Source organism: Dromiciops gliroides, chromosome 4 (genome assembly GCF_019393635.1).
Source record: "Dromiciops gliroides isolate mDroGli1 chromosome 4, mDroGli1.pri, whole genome shotgun sequence".
In the NCBI taxonomy this organism is placed as follows: Eukaryota; Metazoa; Chordata; class Mammalia; order Microbiotheria; family Microbiotheriidae; genus Dromiciops; species Dromiciops gliroides.
The window spans coordinates 302,160,831-302,182,883 of record NC_057864.1 but is presented as its reverse complement, the minus strand read 5'-3'; the positions used below and the strand labels follow the sequence as shown (position 1 = coordinate 302,182,883).

General features: G+C 39.2%; 1 protein-coding gene across 1 annotated transcript in view; it reads right to left on the bottom strand.

Annotated features, from left to right (window-relative positions):
* Positions 1-22,053, bottom strand: part of SH3BGRL2 (SH3 domain binding glutamate rich protein like 2) — a 106,157-nt gene that overhangs the window by 5,777 nt on the left and 78,327 nt on the right. The window contains exon 3 of the mRNA XM_044002601.1: positions 8,097-8,176. Coding sequence (XP_043858536.1) covers positions 8,117-8,176 — 60 coding nt within the window. The 3' untranslated portion in view covers positions 8,097-8,116. The remainder of the gene's footprint in view (positions 1-8,096; positions 8,177-22,053) is intronic.

Sequence of the window (22,053 nt, the reverse complement as noted above, 5' to 3'; positions counted from 1 at the left end):
GTGCCTCTGTTATATTACAAAGGCAAGAACTTAAGACAATGCTTCTAGCTCCTGGTAAGGTACTATCATTGATGGGAACCAGCAGGTGATTGGGTTAACTAGAGACAAAGAGTTAAGCCAAACTCTCCAGCTGGCAGTAGCAGCAGGGACAAAAGTCAGTTAAGTTTGGGCAGATATTGTTCTGCAAAGTGAATTTTTGTCTTAATTTATGAAAACCCAAACTTATAAGTGAATTTCTCTTATGGAAAGGATGCTGTCAGCATGATACATGAAAATCACTGGGGAAGTTTCTACTCTAACCACTGACCAGGTCTGTTTTGAGAGATGCAAGGTCTGACTTAGGTCTCCACGGTCAAAATGATCCAAAATGGACCCTAACACTCAAGTTAGAGGCTATTTAGTCAACTCCCTCATTTTACATTTGAAGAAAGTAAGGCCTAGAGAGGTTAAATGACCCATAAAGTCAGAGCTGGAAGGGACCTCTGAGGTCATCTTTTTCATTTTATAGATGAGGAAATTGAGGCCCAGAGAGGTTTACTTAACATTACAAATTGAAAGCTCAAAGGGACCTCAGAGGTTGTATCATTTTATTTCAGAGTCCAATCATTTCATTTTACATCTGAGGAAACTAAGGCCCTCAGAGAGTAAGTAATTCACCCACGGTCACATGGGCAGTAAACATCAAAGTTGGGATTTGAACCCAGGTCTTCTGAATCCAGAGCCAATGTTCTTTCTGCAGCAATGCACTAAATCTGATATGATTGCTCCTAGGTTTATAGTAATAGCAGCTCCCGTTTGTAAGGTGCTTTAAGGTTAGTTAACAAGGCACTTTCTGAACAGTATATAGTTTAAGTATTATTTACTCAACTTTACATAAGGAAACTGAGGCTCAAAAAAGTTCAGTGATATGCCCATGGTCAAACAACCAGTAAGTTATCAAGGCAAAGGTATGAATCCAGATTTCTTCTGTCTACAAATTCAGTGTCCTTTCCGCTACTCCCCACGGCCTCACAAAAAATAGTGGAAGGGGTAGAGAAGACATACTTCAAAGAGAGGCATATGAACGAAGATGTTAAAAATATTTTGTGTCACAATTCCTTTTGACAATGTGGTGAAACCTATGGGTCCCTTGTTTGAATAAAATAAATTACATAGGCTCAAAAAGGAAGCCAATTATATTGAAATACAGTTATCAAAGTATTTTTTCAAGTTCATGGATAACCACAGGTTAAGAACTCCTGATGCAGGGTGACAAGAGAAAGGAACAAGTATTGATTAAGCTCCTACTATGTGCTGTGCACTGTACTAAGAGCTTTACAGATACTATCTTATTGGATCCCCACAACCTTGGAAGGAAGATACTACTATCATCTCCATTTTACAGTTGGGTAAACTAAAGCAGAGGTCAAGTGACTTGCCCAGAGTCACACAGCTAGTTAGTGTCTGAGGCCAGATTTTTAACTCAAATATTTTTAAGTTCATGCTCAGTGCTCTATCCACTACACCACCTACATGCCTCTGCTAAGGGGCAGGAAGACAGTGCAACTGGGGTTAATTTTTCTGCTTTTTGCATTTTCATACATGGATACTCAAGTAGATTTCAGATTGTAAAGGGAACTGTTTATATGTGCATAAACATATGTATATACATTTATATAGGAATAGGTATACCCCCCACACACACACACATATTTCGAACACACAAGTGAATTGGATTTAAATAGTGCACTATCTCCTCCTCCAGAATATCCACTCACTGATCTTCAATAACTTCCTAATCCTTTCAGGAAGAAATACCAACCCATCAGTTTAGCATTTAAAGCCCTTCACAATGTGGCCCCATCCTCCCTTTGTACACATTTCACATTACTCCCCTTCATTCCAGTCCATGCACTAGCCAAACTGGCCTAGCTGCTGTTTCCCATCTCTCACCTTTGTGCCTCTGCCAAGGCCGTCACCCAGGATTGTCTCCTCTCTGCCTCTTAGCGTCTTTAGTTTCATTCAATGTTCAACTTAGGGGCCACCTTCTAAGGGTATACTCTCCTGAGCCCCCCCAGTAGTTACTGCTCTCTCTCTCCTCAGATTATCTTTTTATTTATATGTGTACACAGTATTCCTCCTAGTACAAGGTTCTTCAAACTCTTGGATCATTCATATCAGTAATAAATTCTGAGCATGCACCACTAATATGTGTACATTTATTTAAATATGTACTACTGTACTAACATGTACATTATAAAATGTACACAAAATAGACTTTTATTTTTTTTTTGGCGGGGCAATGAGGGTTAAGTGACTTCCCCAGGGTCACACAGCTAGTGTCAAGTGTCTGAGGCTGGATTTGAACTCAGATCCTCCTGAATCCAGGGCCAGTGCTTTATCTGCTGTGCCACCTAGCTGCCCCCCAAAATAGTCATTTTTTTTTGTTTTTTTGTTTTTTTAAGTGAGGCAATTGGGGTTGTGACTTGCCCAGGGTCACACAGCTAGTACATGTTAAGTGTCTGAGGCCGGATTTGAACTCAGATACTCCTGACTCCAGGGCTGATGTTCTATCCACTGCGCCACCTAGCTGCCCCCCAAAATAGTAATTTTTAAAGGATGTGATAATGATAAACAATATTACAGAGTTTTTAAAAAACGTGTTGCAGGCAGCTAGGTGGCGCAGTCGATAAAGCACTGGCCCTGGATTCAGGAGGACCTGAGTTCAAATCCAGCCTCAGACACTTGACACTTACTAGCTGTGTGACCCTGGGCAAGTCACTTAACCCCCATTGTCCTGCCCCCAAACAACAAAAAAAAACCCCACCACGCACAAAAAAAAGTGTTGCAAAGGGGCTGGATATGGTGATTTCATTTGGTTTTTGTTTTTGTTGGGCAATGAGGGTTAAGTGACTTGCCCAGGGTCACACAGCTAGTAAGAGTGAAGTGTCTAAGGCTGGATTTCAACTCAGGTCCTCCTGAATCCAGGGCCAGTGCTTTATCCACTGTGCCACCTAGTTTCCCCCGATTTCATTTGTTTAAGGAACTCCCAGATAAAGAAACTTCCTCGGTCAATGGAGGTTGGCACCATCTTTATTAACTTAGAAGTCTCAGTTTCTTTAATTTTTAAATTTTTTTTTTTTTTAGTGAGGCAATTGGGGTTAAGTGACTTGCCCAGGGTCACACAGCTAGTAAGTGTTAAGTGTCTGAGGCTGGATTTGAACTCAGGTACTCCTGACTCCAGGGCCAGTGCTCTATCCACTGCGCCATCTAGCTGCCCCAGAAGTCTCAGATTCTAATGAGGAAATTTGGTTTTTATTCTTGTTTCGTTTTTCCTAATTGGGGGGAGGTTGAGAGGCAGAAAGAACTTATTTGTTTAGTTGAAAAAGATTTCATTTAAAAAGGGTCATCTTCTTAGAGACTTGCCTGGAGTACTGAGAAGTTAAGAGCCTTGTCCAGGATCATAGAGTCAATATACCTCATGGGCAAGACTTGAATGGTGGTTTCCCAGCTCCAAGGCCAGCTCTCTATCCACTTCCCCATGCTGCTACTCTGCCTTGAACATAGTAGGTGGCTAATAAATGTTTGCTAAATTGGGTTGTTGAATTAAAGTTTTGGTCTTTTCTTAATGGTTTGTTTTGAATCCTACACATCTAAAAGGTCTTAAATAAATATATTTGAGGGTTGTAACTTTCAGACAGCTAAATGTCTCTCCATCCATGAAAAGAGAAATCAGTGTCACTTCCAATTTGCATATCCTGCCACTTCATCTTAATTACCTTGCAATGGGCTTGATTAATGAGTCATACTAAAATTTCCAAAGAAGCCAATTCTGTCAATTTTGTTGATTCATGAGATTCTTTTGATCCTCATCTCCACCCAGTGTATCTAGAATTCAATACACTTATTCTAAAATACTACAATAATGATTTATTCTATTCTTCCTTTTTGTCAAAATTGCCCAGAAATTACTACTATGGAATGATTTCCAAAATGGAGACAAAAGGCAAAATTTAGAATGAAAATCACTTAACATAAAATGAACAGTTATATAGGGGGAAAGGTGATTTTTTTTTTTTCTGAAGAGAAGATACCCAAAACAGTTGACCACTGTTAACCACTTTTTTCTGGAAACTCCTATCTGGGTTTTCCTGACAGTGCTCTCTCAATTTTTGTCTTATCCAACATCAACTGCTTTGAGGATCTTCATCTGTATCATGTTCCCAAACATGTGCATACTCCAAGGTTCAGACTCAATATGCCCTCTTTCACTGACCTCATCAGTTCCATGGCTTTAATAATCACCTCAAAATGTAGATGACTCCTGGTTCTCTATGTCTCACTCTGATTTCTCCTGAACTCCAGTCCTGCACCATGAACTGTCTCTGAGACATTTCAAACTAGATGTCCTGACATACATCTCAAACTCAGCATCTAAAACAGAACTTATCCCCCTAAATCTATTCCTCTTCTGCACTTCTTTGTTTCTGCTGAGACACAATCATTTTTCCAGTAACCTAACTGTATATCCCTAGGATCAGTCTCCCTTACCCCACATCTCCAGTTGCCAGATCTTGTTCATTCTACCTCTGCATTTCTTGTATCCTTCTCTCTACTCAAATGACCATCACCGTAATTTCAGGCCCACATCATCCTTACCAGAACTACTTCAACAGCCTCTTAAAAGGCATCCCCTGGGGACAGCTAGGTGGTGCAGTGGATAAAGCACCGGCCTTGGATTCAGGAGGACCTGAGTTCAAATCTAGCCTCAGACGCTTGACACTTAACTAGCCATGTGACCTTGGGCAAATCACTTAACCCTCATTGCCCTGCAAAAAAAAAAAAAAAAAAAAAGCATCCCTGACACAAATCTTTTTTTTCCCTTATCTGAATCTGTACTCTGTATAGCTACCAAAGTTTGACCACATCACTCTCCTTGCTCACTGAACTCCATTAGCCCAATCTAACTTCAGCCTAACTTTTGAGCTTTTTTATACATTATTCCCCTTCAAGTACTTTTTGGTCAGCCAAACTAGACCACTTGTTATTCTCCCTTATTAAAGGTCTTCAAGAATAGACTAAATTACACTTTATTTGTTGGTGATGTGGTAGAAGAAATGTTTGGGTCAAATACAGGGTGCATTCGATAACCACTGAGGTATCTTCCAGCTTTTATGATTCTACAACACACATTTTTAGTTCTTTGCATATAAATTTGCATTCTTAAGACCTTTTTCTGAGAAATTTTATAGAGATACTAGAATTTTAACAAGCATGCAATTGTTCTATATTAAGAATACTTCCAAGAGCCTTGTGTATGTGTGGGCTTTGTTTTTGCTTAACACGTGTGCAGGGAAAACACCCACAACCATCTGGAGGTTCAAATGATGAAAAACAAAACACCACTTTACACCAGAAGTATACCAATTGGGCCTATTTTTAACTTGTGATCTTTGTTTTTGTTTTTGTTTTTGAGACTGGGGCTCCCTGCTTCACCCAGGCTGAAGGGACATTGGCTACTAGTGGGCCCAGCCCTATTGCTGACTGACACTGAAGCTTGACTTTCCTTCATTATTCTGACCTTGGCTAGTTCAGCCCTCTTTAGCCAGCCTGGTGCACCTTTGCTCTCTAGGGGCTCACCATATTGGAAATAGGTTTACTGCAGACACCTGATTCAGCTTTAGCCCTAACACCGCTCAGAACTCCCAACTAAAACCATCTACTAGCCTAGCCTCCTCAGAAGTAGCAACTACAGGCATCTGTCACTATGCCCAGCCAACTTACTGTTGATAAGAGTCCCTCCTTTCTCTCACTAGGTTTGTAGAAAAGATTGAAATTCTGGTGAACTTTAGAAGAACCTATTTCTCCCAAAACATAAACATAATTTGCTTTTATTTCCATTTATTGGATAAAATTGGAAACCTTGAAATCAAGGCTCAAAATAAAAACATTCAGATTTATTCATATGAATCTTCTCTCATCATTTTACCTCTTACTATGATATCTGGAACATGAACAATGAAAATAAGAAGTGATATTCATAACTGCTCAGGTGTATCATTTGTTAGTGGTTCTCATCATAGTTTCTGGAGGGTGGAAGGTGGACACAACAGATGGAAAAATGTAAAATACAAATGAACTATTTTTCCTTCCAGTGTTCTGCTAGAAGACAGTTTGGAAGAAGAATAGTCTAAAAACTGAGTGATTTCCTTCATTATCCTAGTGTCCTGCTACCATGAATAATGAAGAACTACTGGCACCTAACAACAACAACAACAACAAAAACAGAAACCGCACAACAATTTAAAGTCTGCTGATTACCTAATACTTTTAAGGACAGACAAACCAAAGACCTTTCCTTAAGAAAGAAACAGTTTCAGGGGCAGCTAGATGGCGCAGTGGATAGAGCACCAGCCCTGGATTCAGGAGGACCTGATTTCAAATCCGGCCTCAGACACTTGATACTTACTAGCTGTGTGACCCTGGGCAAGTCACTTAACCCCAATTGCCTCACAAAGAAAATGAAAAGGAAAGTAAAGAAAAGAAAGAACAGCTTCTTCTCCAAGTATTTGTTGGTTGAATGTAATATTCTCAGAATCTATTGACATTAAGTCAAGGGATCATTAAAGGTCATCTCTAACAACCACCTTATTTTACACATAAGGAAATTAAGCCCTACAGGGATTTAAAAACTTACCCAAAGTCATATTAAATAATGATGATGATGACCAACATTTGTATAGCACTTTTAAGCTGGCAAAGTACTATATTCACACCTCACCTCATTTGAACCCCACAACAATTCTCGGAGGCAGGTACTAGAGGTATTACTAGTCTTATTTTACAGATGAGAAAATCAAGGGTCAGAGAAGTCAAGTGACTTATCCATGGTTATATAACTCATAAATGCCAGAGTTAAGATTTGAACTCACAGCCAACACTATCCACCACAACATTCTGACCCTCTTATAAGGACTAAGTAACACCACCAGGATTCAAATCCAGGTCTTTGGCTCTGGATCCAGTGCTCTCAAACTAAACACTAGAACATAAATCTCTTTTACTAGAATTAATGAAAATCAGTCTTTCCCAATTGGGGATCATGTATGCCAAATTCCAATATCCAAAAGTTTCATTTGTAAGACGTCCCAAGTATATGGGAAGGCTGCAATAATGCCAATCATTTCTGGATCTAGACGACAAAAAAGAAAACTAGGTCTAGAGCTTCCACATTCGCACAGAAACTACTAAGGAGACAACGTTAACAATCAAGTGACTTCACCATCACATGAGCAGAAATAAACTGACAACATAATATCAACACTGACCATACCCTGTCACAAGTCCCTCTTTTGTAGCTGGGCACAATTCAGACACAGCTAAGCATTTTTTTTTAAATCTAATTTTATTCAATTCTAATTTAACACATAGTTAAGTGCCAGGCACTGGGAATACAAGATGAAGTAAGACTCAAATCCTCATCTCTTCAAAGAACTTATAGGCTGATACAGGTTTCTACTTCCTGATGCTGATAAATGAAGAGGGATTCAGATCATAAAAATTAAGAACTCCTGGTTTGAATGGTCAAGGACATAATCTGCTTATTGCTATTGAGATCATTCTCCCTGCCTTGCCTGGGCTAGTGCATTCATGGACCCAACCCCACTGCTGATTAGTCCAAAAGCAGCTTTTACCTGCTGTTTTAGACCTGGTTCAGCTGTTCCCTCCCTCCACTCCTGAGGGCTCATCACATTAGATACCCAATTTTAGCCCCACTGAAGCTCAAAATTTCTGAAACTTTCTAACAGAACTAACCAAAAATGGAATGGGCAGCCTTCTAGAGAGAGAAATCTTGTTACTCAAGGTCTTCTATCAGATGACCACCCATCTCAGATGGTGTTGACAGGATGCCTTTTGGGTAGGGTTTATACTAGATTATTCCTGAAGTGCCCATCCATATCTGCAATTCCATGATCTGTTTTAATGTATTTCTTTATCAGCTAATCAGCCTAATAAAATGGAAACTGAAATACAGGATAGCATCAGTGAATCCACACCCTTAACCTGGATTTTAGAAGAATAAATTCCAAAAAGGGACTAAGAAGATATTTATTTACCTTTGATGGCAATCTTGGTTTCAGGCTAAGAATGAAAAGACTGTGTTGCTTTCCTTCGATTCAAAAAAGCTGTCATAGTCCTAAAAAGTGGAAAAGGAGATGAGAAAGAAACAAAATCAAACAGTATCTTTGATGCTTTAAATACATAATCCTTTAATGTCTATATAAATAAAACAAAATATATCTGTATCTACTTTTAGGAAAAGCTACAAATATTTGCACTGTACCTGAACTCAAACTTCTCTACCTAGGAAGATACTGGAACAATACAGGATCCTGATCCAAACTCACTGGAAAAGATGCTTTTAAAACCTCCCTTCTCTTATCATGGCACTGTAAAATCTACAGTCACATAAATTAAATAGGGAAAATGGCCATAAACAATTAATTCATTTCCCCCTACATACCAAGCTAAGATTTAATTGTATCAAATTTTTTCCCATCTATAATTGCAGAAGGATACACTCTAATCTCTTTCAGTGTTAAGTTGTTGAGAAATTTTAAAACGTCCCAATTTGGGGGAGAAAAGTCACTGGGAAAATAAGAATAAATCATTTCCCAAGAAAGAGGATTTTAAACCTTTTTTAGTGGTAGAGACACCTTTGGAAGTCTAACGGAGTCTACTGACAACTCAGAATAATGTTTGTAAATGCATAAAATAAATTATAAGATTACAAAGGAAACCAATTATACTGAAATACACTTAATTTTTTAAAAGTTCATAAACCAAAATTAAGCATGATCCTTACCCCCTTCTAACTGCTAAAGCAGATTTTCCTGGAATGGTATATGTACTTTCTTCTGATATTCCACCCCAGATGCAACAAGGCAAAGGCAGGAAAACGGGGCCTCAGACTGTGACCTTGGGTGGGTGACTTAATCCATGTAAGCTTTGGAACACTGGCCCTGAGGGCTCATGCATGTCATGACTGGTGAGCATACAAGCACAAACTCCCATGATTCACTCAATAAGAGAATGCCCCTGTCCTGCTTCACATTCCACCTTGCACATTGTCTTGACATGTTAGCCTAAAGCCCACTTTCCAACTTCTCCTCAGAGAACTGTAATTATACCAGTACTGCCATCTATACTAGACAAAGTAAGTCAATCAACTCTTTATGGCTCACTCACAATTCCTGTGATTTCCCAAATGGAAACACTCTTCCCTGGGAACTGCTCCCCTAATTTGTGTTTTTTCCTTTCTATTAGCATGTATGGTCCTAGAGGGATTTCAGGGGTTCTATTGTATTGGTATTCCTTATTGTTGCTGTTGTTGTTTGTCCTTTGTTCTTAAAAAGGACTGTGGCATTGGGGTGATGTCATGACTTGCAGTGAATTGGATTTAAGTGAGGGAGGACTATTGAAAGGTCACCATCTTCACTCTCTCCTTCAGAGCCTTCTGGGTCCAGTTGTCAGATGATAGATAGATAGATGGATAGATAGATAGAGGACAAGTGGAGATGGCTCAATGTTTTTTAAGGCAATTGTGGTTAAGTGACTTTACTAAGCTATATTTGAACTCAGGTCCTCCTGACTCCAGGGCCAGTGCTCTATCCACTGTGCCACCTAGTTGCCCCTATTGGTATCCCTAGTACTTGGCACACTAGTAAAGTCTTTTTCATTCATTTAAATTCATTCATTTTCTACTTTTTGAGAATCAGTCTAAAAAAGGATTTAGACTCTCCCCAGTCTGAGACTTCATTCCTCCTTTGGTAAAGTAGAAAATCATATATATACATATTACCTACCCTCCAGGATTTTGAGAGGAAAGCATTTTGTAATATTAAAATGCTACTTAAAATATGAGTTGCTTACTAAATAGGAAAGTTATAGTTTTAAAAGGTAGTAACCATCGTCTAAAAAATCATTTCTCTCTTGCTGGATTCGGAGGATCACAAAACCTTCAATCTGGTGTTGGAAGGAGACTTGGACATCATGTAGTAAAACCTTTTCATTTTACAGATAAAGAAAACTGAGGCTGAGATAGAAGTGACTCACATAAGATCACAAAGGCTAGGAAGTGGCAGAGTTGTAGTCTGACTTCATTTCAGGTCCTATCATACTAAGGACTGGACACTTCAGGTGTACTACACTACTTCATTTATAGGAAGAGCCACCAAAGGACCTCAGAATAAATGAGTCTACATCTGAAAAGCATTTCTGCAAACCTAAAGCACCATCAGCTGCCAATGCCTAGCCCTCTAAGGTTGTCCTTCCATCTCTGTCTGGATCTTGTTTGTATCTATTACATACATGCTGTCTCCTCCATTAGAAGGTTAGCTTCTTCAGGGAAGGGGCTGCTTTATTTTTGTCTTTATATCCCCCAGCACTAGTCCGGAGCCCGCCACAAAGTAGGACCTTAATAAATGCGTGTTGACTGATTCATTGGCTCAGCAGTAGCAGCAGTCCATATATTTATTTAAAATTTAAAAATCCCTAGCCTGGGTTTAAACTAGTCAGCTTTAGACTTTTGGTTTGTGTGTTGATACAAAGAAGCTCTTCTTTTTTTTTTTTCTAAAAGACCTAGAGGGCTTCTAGAATGTAGTGTGGCTTTTCTGTGGACAATTCACAGGAAAACATGGAACAAGACCTCCACAGGATAAGAAGGGATGAAGGAGCAGTGATCTGTAACAGTGATAAACAAAGAATCAGAATGAAATGTCCTACAGAATCAGCAAAGCTCCTTCAAGGACATCCTTACCATTCTGAGTCAGGAAAACAACATAAAATATGGACATTTCTTCAGGAACTGCCCTAGTTTCCACAGAGAATTTAAAACTTTTCTTGCTTACTGTCATACCACACAGATTAGTGGCCTGACTTAGACTATGCTGTGACACAGGCATAAAGAGGACAAAAATTTTAAAGGAGGAAGCACTATGTTCAAAGTTGTCCATTTTGAAATGCCTCATAAAACCTTCTTTGTTACTGCTTCACTATGTATATTTGGTACCTCATCTGCCTAAAGCATATCTGTATTTCCATACCTCAGGGGCCCATGATTCTATCAGCCAAAGAATGCCCTTCTTTTCTACAGATCACAGTCCCTCTCAGGCTTCATGGCCACTCTTTGTGGGTTGCTGTGACTGAAAAATCTACTGTGTGACTGAAGAACAACTAGGACAAAGACATAGAGAGGTGGGAGATGAAGTGACATAAATGAAGAAGAGAGGAGGGCCGAGTACTGATGGAGCACAGCATGTGGGAGAGAGAGTATTGCCCAGTGAAGCTGAGGTTGGGATTATAAGCATGACTACATTTATTTGTTACTAGGATAAGGTGTAAACTCTTGACTTCAGTAAGAGGGTACTCATAGGCAGATGAAAAGGAGGCGCCCAGGAATAAAGGAGAGCAGACAGAAAAAAGACAAACATACACAAAATTAAAAGAAATATATTGCCTGCATGTTTAGCTCTTCCTTATGTATCCTATTCTCAGAAATCATATTTATGATTTCCTTACTTTAAGGAACTCCCGGTGAGGAGACTCCCTCTACCAGTGAAGCCTTCTCTACAATTTATGTAGTTTTGGGTTTTTTTTTGTTTTTGTTTTTGTTTTGGCAGGGCAATGAGAGTTAAGTGACTTGCCCAGGGTCACACAGCTAGTAAGTGTCAAGTATCTGAGGCCGGATTTGAACTCAGGTCCTCCTGAATCCAGGGCTGGTGCTTTATCCACTGCATCACCTAATATAAATCACAATTTATATAGTCTTAAGAGAGCTGCCTCAAGCACTGAGAGGTTAAGTGACTTGCCCAGGATCACACAGGCAGTATATAAATATAATATATATATAAAAGAGGCAGGGCTTGAACCCAGATCTTCCTGGTTCAAGGGATGGTTATTTATATGCCATTACTGCCTCTCATGAATAGGAAAGAGTAGGTGTAAAAGACTAAACATCAATGGTTGTTGATGTTTGGAAGAGAAAACAACAAGGCTTCTCTGCATGTACATTTTCAGAGCAAAATAAATAAATACATCCTGCTTTCATATTTGAGATTTCTCAGACAATAAACATTTTATTGCTGCTACTGCTATTGGCACCAATTGATTACTGGTGTGATGATCTGAATGCCAGGGATTACTGGCCCTTGATTAACACATTTTTTAGTCCTGGCCTGGAGTGACAACTGATGCTGTCCAGGAGTGTAAAGAAAAGCAACAATTTAATTTTTTTTTTTGGTAGCGCCTTATTTCTTGGAACTTCCGAGTGTATTTGATTCATATAATGTTTGAACTGAGTGACAGTGGTGTGTAACGATTGGATATAACGCAACTGCTGATACTTCGGTAGAGGAGTTCTGCCCATGAAGGGAAGGTCTTTGAGGGCAAGACCAGAGTCAGGAAGTGACGCGGGCTAGTGGGAGGAGGAAGGAAGAGGACTGGCGCTCAGTCTCGCTCTCTTTTGCTCTGGACTCTGGTGGAGAAGGGAGCTAGAAATGTGCTCCTCCCTTTAATAGATAGAAATCTAGGCCTTTTCTCTCTCTTTACCAATTCTTATTCTCCTTAATAAATGCTTAAAAGTCTAACTCTTGCTAAAGGTTTATAATTTTTGGCGACATCATTAGATATTTTAGACAGTTTAGCTAGAATTTTAGCCCTTAACAGATGGCTGACCAACGAAGAGGAAAGCTAACCTTCAGTCTTCTTCTGATCTTCTAGTTGGGTAAGAAATTTCCCCTCCCTCTTCCCTTTAACTGCTAAGTACTGGTGTACTGGCTGTGTTTTCCTTTAAATTTTTTCGAATGGACCTTTTAAACTCCCTAATTATCCTATTTTTGATTTTAGTCTGTTTAACCAGACAAATGGGAGATAAGATCATGTTAATGCTTTGTTTTTGTGGATTTCTATTTTTCTTTTTATTTTTGTTAAAAGAGCCCAGCAACTTACTCACACAAGGAAATATCTCTCCCTCTCCCAACCATGCTTTTTCAGAGAAACCTGAAGAGATTCCCGCAGCTTTTCCCAGTTTCTAACACTAATTGTTGCTCTATTTTGCATGCCTGGAGGCAATGACCCACCCTCTTGAAGCTTTTAATCCCCTAGCACCTGGAGGCAAAGTGGGGAAGAGGAATCCAGGCCTGAGTTCAAATCAAGTCTGATTCAAATTGCTCTGGTCCCTCCCCTCCTCTCCAGACCCCACCCTCTACTCCTCCCATGGCCAAGCCCATTGCTCCCCTGCCTGGGAAGTCCAGAGAACTGATGCGCATGCTCAACTTTCATCTAACTACATTTGCAGCTTCAGGCTCAGCCCTTCCCCAGCCTGGCTGTGCTTCTGAGACAACCTTAGAAAGCCCTTTAAATTCAGATATGCTCGTTTTGTTCATAATTTTGCTAACCTGCTTTTGTCTTTAATTAGTAATCTTATAAAGCATTTGTATGGTGAAAAGACTGACAGACAATATAGAGGGGTTAAAGAAGAAAAACTTAAGCTGAATAAGAATGACAATCAACATAGTTCAAGACTCCTGCTTCTTTTGCCATGGAAGGGTATATATTTTACAGAAATGTAGAAGTAAGCAGGCAAGGTATTGATATGAGTATTGGGGATTTTAGATATCGGAATCAAGAGTGTTCTGAATTCACTCAGATTATTAATGTCAGTTCAGAGGTTACATAGGATTTCTATGCTATTACATATACATTTTGGAATTAATGGTATAGGTTTATTTTCATAGAGATTTTAATGCTTTTGAGATTGTGTTTTATACTTAGTTTTTAAAACAAGGAGAATATTTGTAAAAGCTTTTTATAGTAATGTGATCAAGTTTATATTTTATAATACTCTTATTGATATTAAGTTCATATTCATTTATATTTCATTAGTTTGAATTTAACTGTATTTATTGTTCCATGTGTATTTTCTTCTATTCATTTGTCTATCTATTTGAAAACATTGCAAGATGGTTTTGATTTTATTATACAATGTTAATTCTAGGAGTATTGTGCTCCCATATTCTGAGTTGTTTGTTTTGTTATTTTTTCTCAACTGATTATTTGATCAACTCTTTAAAGCATTTCCCTGGCAAATTGTTTGCCATGGCAAGTGTAAATTGATTCTAGAAGTATTATTTTGATAAGCATATTCCAAAAAAAAAAAAAAAAGAGGGGAACATTTGTAAAAGTTGTCTTTGAGATTGTGTTGTGCTTTAACTTGTATTTAAATATGTTCAGATTTTTCAAAAAAGTAATTGTATACTAAGTAAAAAAAAAGGGGGTATTATTTGAAATTGTTGCATAATTATATATTGTGTTCTGAGTCAAGATGTATTCACATTTTTTGCAATCATTTATTATCCTCAATTTTAATCCATATGAGACTTGGATTATGGGAACTTATCATTTAAGACTTAATTGCCTTTATTCTGAGTTATCAGATGCCAGTTGGCCAAGATGCCATCCAATCACAAGAGGAATACATGCAAGAGCAGACACTGAACTGTCACATGAGGGGAGACATGCATGAAGTCAAGGTATGGCCGAGGGAAGTGGCTTTTGACAAATGTTGAGGTTGGATTCTCTTGGTTTAATATTTTATTCTCTTTTTCCCCACAATATTGTACAGATGGCTGAAGTATTCATCCCACCCATCTCACTTCTACACCTGGCTTCTATGCTCCCTCCTATATGGCCTGATGCCATGGACATCTCAATCCCATGCATCTGATTAAGTCTGACTCAGTTCTTCCAATATGTTCGGTGGCATGGACCTATATTCCATCCACCTATTTTAAGCCTGCTATACTGTATGGGCAGTATATATTGCTCAAGTGTGGGAATGCTCATATCCCATCATTTCTCTGTTCTTTTATGGTAACCCCCATAATTATCTCAGGTGTCATGATAAATACACTGTTGAATTTGGCCTTGACATCTGTTACCAATTATATTAGATTTTTAAAATTTCTCATAATGGCATGAGGATAATTAGGCAGATGATGCAAAAAGTGATGAACAAAGACAAAAATTATTTTTAAAAATTAATATCACAGCAATTGTCTTCTCAATTACTCTCCATAAGGGGGGACTATAATAATAATGTAATTTTAAAGAATGGTTCAATTTTTGTTTTATTGTATGTTTCACGTGTTAACAACTAAGATTCTGTATTCCCTTAGACATGTTTTTGAGAACTTTCATTGTTTGATTTGATTATTGACAAAGCTATTTTAAAGTTGTGTTAAGCTCAATTTTGTAGGAAATTTTCCTGGCTGATTACCAGCATCCACACCTCAACCCCTGAAAAGACTTCCATTCCACGACTACACCTAGAGGACATCTGAGAAAAGACTTTCAGAGACTTTAAATGACAGTTTTGATTTGTTGTTTTTGTTGTTTTTTTCTCTTTCTGTTATAATATACACCATCTGTAACATGTATTCTCTGCAGAGGCCCTCCCTTTGCAAGACTAATGTCAAAGCGTCGGTTCATGAGGACAAAAAAAAAAATCGCCCCTCTGACAAAACTTTCCTCTCTTCCTTTTCTATATTGTTGTTCACATATTATTAGTTAGCAATAGTTATTATATTCTTTTTACTGTTCCGTCAAGGAAACATTTTGTTTCTTGAGGAACAACAGGGGGGACTGTAACGATTGGAATAACGCCACCTGCTGGATACTTACTGTAGAGGAGTTTCTGCCCATGAAGGAAGGTCTTTGAGGGCAAGACCAGGAGTCAGGAAGTGACGCGGGCTGTGGGAGGAGGAAGGAAGAGACTGGCGCTCAGTCTCGCTCTTCTTTGCTCTGGACTCTGGTGGAGAAGGGAGCTAGAAATGTGCTCTCCCTTTAATAGATAGAAATCTAGCCTTTTTTCTCTCTCTTTACCAAATTCTTATTCTCCTTAATAAATGCTTAAAAGTCTAACTCTTGCTAAAGTTTATAATTTATTGGCGACCACTCATTAGATATTTTAGACAGTTTAGCTAGAATTTTAGCCTTAACAGGTGACTCTTGTGGGGCAAGTCAGCTTATCTCCAGGATGCAGCTACTCACGAGGCTAGCTGGTTTTGAGACTCACAGCCATGATGTCTCTGTTCTCTCCAAGCTACAGCACCTGTACTACAGGGATAGTGAATAAAGTGTTATAACCCACGTAGGTCTGCAGCCCTCAGACAGTACAAAAGTAATGAATTCAAATGACTTTCATTATCAACAAGGTTATGATTTAAGTGAATTATCCCATGAAGCCATTATAGTATCAAAACTAGTAAAATCTCAAGACAGAAAATAACATTATAATACCATTTCTAACTAAAATCCCTGTGAGTAGGGGAGACTGTGGTGGATGGCTTGAGCTCTGGACTTTTGATCTGCAGGATGGCTAAATTCTATTGAGGAGCCCAGCTAAGTCTGGCAACGGCACGATGAACCTCGAAGGCCGGGAGGCCCTGAGCAGGTTAAAGTTTCTGTGCAAATCCAGTGGTGGGGCTGGGCTGGTGGGTGGTAGCTGTACTCATAGCCTGGATGAAATAAGGAGATCCAGTCTCAAAATTCATTCCTATATTGTTGTTCGTTCTCGAAGAGGACCATAACATTGGGGGGATGTCATGACTTGCAATGAATTGGTTTTAAGTGAGGAGAGCTGTATAAAGTCCACCAATCTCACTCTCTCCTCCAGAGCCATCAGGGTCCAGTGGCAAGATATACATCAGGAAGAACTGGAGATGGCCCCAGAAGCTGAAGGCAATTGGGTTAAGCGACTTACCCAAGGGTCACACAACTAGTAAGTGCCTGAGGTAAAGATTTGAACTCAGGGTCTCCCAACTTCAGAGACAGTGCTCTAGCCACTGCACCACCTAGCTGCCCCCATTTCTATACATCAAAGCTATTACCACATGCCCCACCCCGACTCAAAAGACCTTCAATGTCTCTCTCACCATTGCCTAAGAAATGAAATCCAATTTCCTGGCATTCAAGACCCTCCATGATTAGGACTCAATTTACCTTTCATCTTTATCTCCCACTAACCTCTCTGTACACTCTTTTGCTATAACCAAACCAAGCTCCTTGCTGATTCCTGAACATTCCCTGACATTCTGAGCTTTCCTGCCCTGAGCCTTTGCTTATGTTGTTCCCCACACCTGGAATGCTGATCCCTGACAGTTCCACCTGTCCAACTCAATTTAAGGCATGGTTTGTTTGTTTGTTTGTTTTTGCAGGGCAATGAGGGTTAAGTGACTTGCCCAGGGTTACACAGCTAGTAAGTGTCAAGTGTCTGAGACCAGATTTGAACTCAGGCCCTCCTGAATCCAGGGTCAGTGCTCTATCCACTGTGCCACCGAGCTGCCCCTAAGGCATGTTTAAAATTCTATGATCCTCTTTTGCCCTTCCCTTATTCTCCTGGTCATCTAGAAGCAATCTCTCCTACTTCTGAACCTTCTGGTGAAGGCACTCCATCCATACCTCTTGCACAGAATGGACATTCTACCTTGAATTACAAGAAATTTGTATACATAGAAGCAACATTGTTATAGTGGAAAAAGCATTGGATTTAGAGTCAAAAGATATGATTTTGAATCTCGGACTCTGCTACTTACTATAGGATCTTTTGACCAAGTCACTTTAACCTCTATAAGCCTGTTTCCTTTTCTTTAAAATGAGAGATCAGGGATTCTTAATGTGAGATGTATTTTTTTATTCTGATTTTTGAAAAACTATTTGTTGTTCAGTCATTTTAGTCATGTCTGACTCTTCAGACCCCATTTGGAGCTTTTGTGGCAATTACGGTGATTTGTGATTTCTTCTCCAGCTCATTTTACAGATTAGGCAAAAGTTAGGCAAAAACAAAAACAAAACAAAAAAAAAAAAACAACAAAAAAAGTTAGCAAACAAGGTTAAGTGACTTGCCCAGGGTCATACAGTTACTAGGTGTCCTGAGACCACATTTGAACTCAAGAAGCTAAGTCTTCCTGAATTCAGGAATGGTACTCTACCTACTGTGCCACTTTACCTGTCCTTGAAAACTGTATTTTAATATAATTGGTTTCTTGGAAATCCTATATATTTTATACTGTTAAGAACATTACTTGGAGAAGCAGTCCATGGACTTCACCAGACTGGGTTCATGACACACAAAAAAAGATGTCCCTTTCTGTCCCTTGCCAAAATGGTTTCTACAATCCTGGACTATGCCTTATTTATCTTATTCTTTTCATCTCTTAAGGCATCTAGTCTAGGACCTTGGGCATAATGGATTTTAAAAATTATTATTAAAAAAAATTTTTTAAATCATTAATGATTACTATATGCAAAGCACTGTGCTAGAAAACTGGGGGGGGGGGGGGTGGCAAAGGGAAGCAGGAAAGAAGAAAACAAAAAACAACAGTTCCTGCCCTAAAGCAGCTTAGAATAAATATTTGTTGCATGTCTTAATGAATTGTCTAGGTTGCTAGGTCTTAAGAACAACATTTCCGAAAAATCTGGCCACAGCAATATGATCTTATGGCAAATGCTTCCTCTGGTTCCTAGCTATATAATGATGACTCTCTGTTTACATAGCATATGAGGAGTGAGAGACAAAAGCTAAAACGTGTCTGGGTTCTCCACTATTTCATTAGTCTTCCTTTACGTAGTAATTCAATGCAATAAACATTAGGGGTCTAAATGCAAGGTCTCCACTAAAGGTCTATTACAAAGTCCTCATGGGGCATGAAGGTGACCTTGAATTCTCCAATGTTATGCCAGGGGAATGTAAATTCTGGCAGGTTCTCCCAACCCAGAAAGGCTTTGAATATGAGCTTAATGATAGACTGTATGTATCTATTATCTGTAGACCAGCTCCAACCCACCAGAAACTAGGATTCCACTCCTGGCTCCCTCCAGCTCTGATAACTGAGCCTCTTACTTATCTCTCTGGGAACAAGGACACTCCATTTCCTGCAGTCTCACCACCTCCCTCCTTTCCCCAACTCCCCCTTATAGGTTGTCTTTCCCCTTTCCTCCTTTAGAATGTAAGTTCCATGCAGAAAGGGACTTTCTGTGTGCTGCAGTATTTAGCATATAACAAATACTTAATGAACTTCCTTCCTTCCCTCCTTCCTTCCAAGTGTCCTTCCTTATTCTCAAAGGCATTTTGCCAGTTTACAAAGTAACAACGTTTTTGCTGTTTCTTTTTCTGCCATAGCAACTTCTGAAAATTACCTACCAGCTTTAGGTATAAACACTGATATTTGAAGCATCCGTATTAAAGTATAGATGAGGAAGGACCTATGATTTCACTGGTATAGGAAACTCCTGATGAGGAATTTCCCTCTTCATGCACACTTTAGAGTTGGCTAGGGCACTAAGGTTAAGTGACTTGGCTAGGATCATACAGTCAGTATGGCTCAGAGAGGGGCCTTGAACTCATTCAGGACTTTCTAGCTTCAGGGCCTATCCCTCAGACTGCTTTTAGTGCACGGTAAAGTACATGCAAAAGGGATACAGAGAAAAACAGACATGGATCCTGTCATCAAGGAATAGGACAATCTTAATAAAAGAAATTGTCCTCCAATTCTCTTCATTCTTTTCTTCTTTCAACTCTCCTAACTAATTTCCTCTAAAAATCACTCCTCGGGACAGCTAGGTGGCACAGTGGATAGAGCACCGGCCCTGGAGTCAGGAGTACCTGAGTTCAAATCTGGCCTCAGACACTTAACACTTACTAGCTGTGTGACCCTGGGCAAGTCACTTAACCCCAATTGCCTCACTAAAAAAAAAAAAAAAATCACTCCTCAACCTGCCAACCCTTTTACTCCAAACAAGTCAATCATACAACACCAAAAGATGTATCTAGAGCCCAGAGAAATAAATGGGTGAGAAAGAAGAACCTGGGCTCTTCCTCCCGCTTGTTTCATTACAGAATTGCTGGCTCTTGGCCTTTATTTAAATTCCAATCCCTGCAGGCCAGGAATGTGATTCTAACAACCAATTCGTTGTATTCATTCATGTTTGTTAGTTGTGACTAAATTATACTATGGCAAACAATTGGGGTGTCCTGGGAGTTGTTGTAATGCACTTTTATATATTACCAGAGCTGAGCTGGGGCAATTCGACAATATATCTGGCTCAGTCTTTTCTCTGATCTAGATGGAAGTTGGGATTGACCTAGGCAAGGGAGGAAGTAAATAGCAGTGGCAGGAAACAGTAGAAATCATAAGAGTTGGATGTTAAAGGGGGGTGGTATATATCAACAGTAGCAAGTGTGTACTGACTAAATCACCATCACCCACTATTTCTCAAGCGATGAAAACTCTACTATAAGCATAATTACTGGGATGAGCTAGAAGAGCAGCTCTAAAGAAAGGGAATCTAGTGGGTCAGGCAGACAAATCACTGGCTGATAATTACCTTTAAGAAAAAAAAGAAGGGCAGCTAGGTGGCACAGTGGATAAAGCACCAGCCCTGGATTCAGGAGTACCTGAGTTCAAATCCGGCCTCAGACACTTGACACTTACTAGCTGTGTGACCTTGGCAAGTCACTTAATCCTCACTGCCCAGCAAAAATAAAAAAAGAAAGAAAGAAAGAAAAGAAACTAATCCAGGAGCCCAAGGCCTCCAGAAAGAACTTTTGCTATGTAGGTAAAAATCAGCTAGAACACCAATTCATTAAATCAGGTTGAGAAACAAGGGAATTTAGACAAATCTGCCTATTAAAAACAAACTGTTTATATTTGCCATTGGACTGGAAGGCACTGGATCAGTGTTTTTACTGGCATAAGGACTGCTAAATAAGGAAGGTTCTCTCTCAATGCAGATCTGAAGCTGTTCTGTAACTAAGAGTTTTAAGTCACAAAGCCCAAATGTGTCAGAGGTATGATTGAACCCAGGTCTTCCAGACTGTGAGGTTAGCTCTCTATCTACTATTAGCAGTTCTTAAAGTGTGGTCTGGAGTCCTCAGTGGCCCCAAGACCCTTTTGGGGGTCTGGAGTGTCAAAACTATTTTCATAATGATCTTAAGATGTTTTAATTTCTAATATATAATGCAAATAATTTCAAGTAATAATATTAGTAGATATAACCCATATAAGAGCTCTAGAGGGAGTCTTCAGCAATGTTTAATAGTTGTAAAGGGGTCCTGAGACCAAAAACCTTTGAGAACTTCTGCACTACACCATATTTATGCCTTCTCACTACTGAAATGATGTAGAATAATTCCCATATACTATTTATGGAACTGGAATCTGGCTATGCCTTAAAAAGACTAACTATGTAGTAACTCATGTCCTGTACATAAGAAAGATTATTGATGCAAATTATGGTGAAACCCAACTTCTACATTCCAGGTTTCAATGTTTATATTGGAAACTTTAATCTTAGAATTTTATGAGCTGAAAATAAGAGCCTCATAAGAATTTTCATACAGACTTATATAATAAAGGTATTTAAATGGACACACGTAAAGAAAGCACCTGCTGAATCCTTAGCTAGGTATTTTTCATACATAGATTATTAGTCTTTCTCATGAAATCTAACTAACTGAAAATGCTGATTGTTACAATCTTCAAATCATGGGACCATAGATTAGAGTTGGAAGGGAACCCTAGACATCATATAGTAAGATGAAAACCCCTCGCATTTTCCTCTTATTAAAAAAAACCCCTCTACTTAGTAATTTCCATCATGAATCTAAAGAGAATACCCTTGTGAATAGTGCTTTGGGCCACAGTGGTCCTCACCCCTGCAATTCCAACCAGGTCCTTACAACTATGGGTTGCCCCATACAGCATTCCAGGGAAGCGGTTGGCACTGTGGGCCCAAGGCCAGTCAACCCAAACTTTAGTCCTCCCTTCAAATCTGAGATGAGGACACTGAGGATCAAAGAAGGTCACTTAGTGGTCAAGCCAAGATTTGAACCAAGTTCCTTTCACTCTTAAATTCAGCATTCTTCGTTCTACATGGTGTTTCCTGCATCTTTGATTCATCAAGTTCATATTTGTTTTCATGGTAGCCTATTTATGATGTTGAAAACGGGATTTC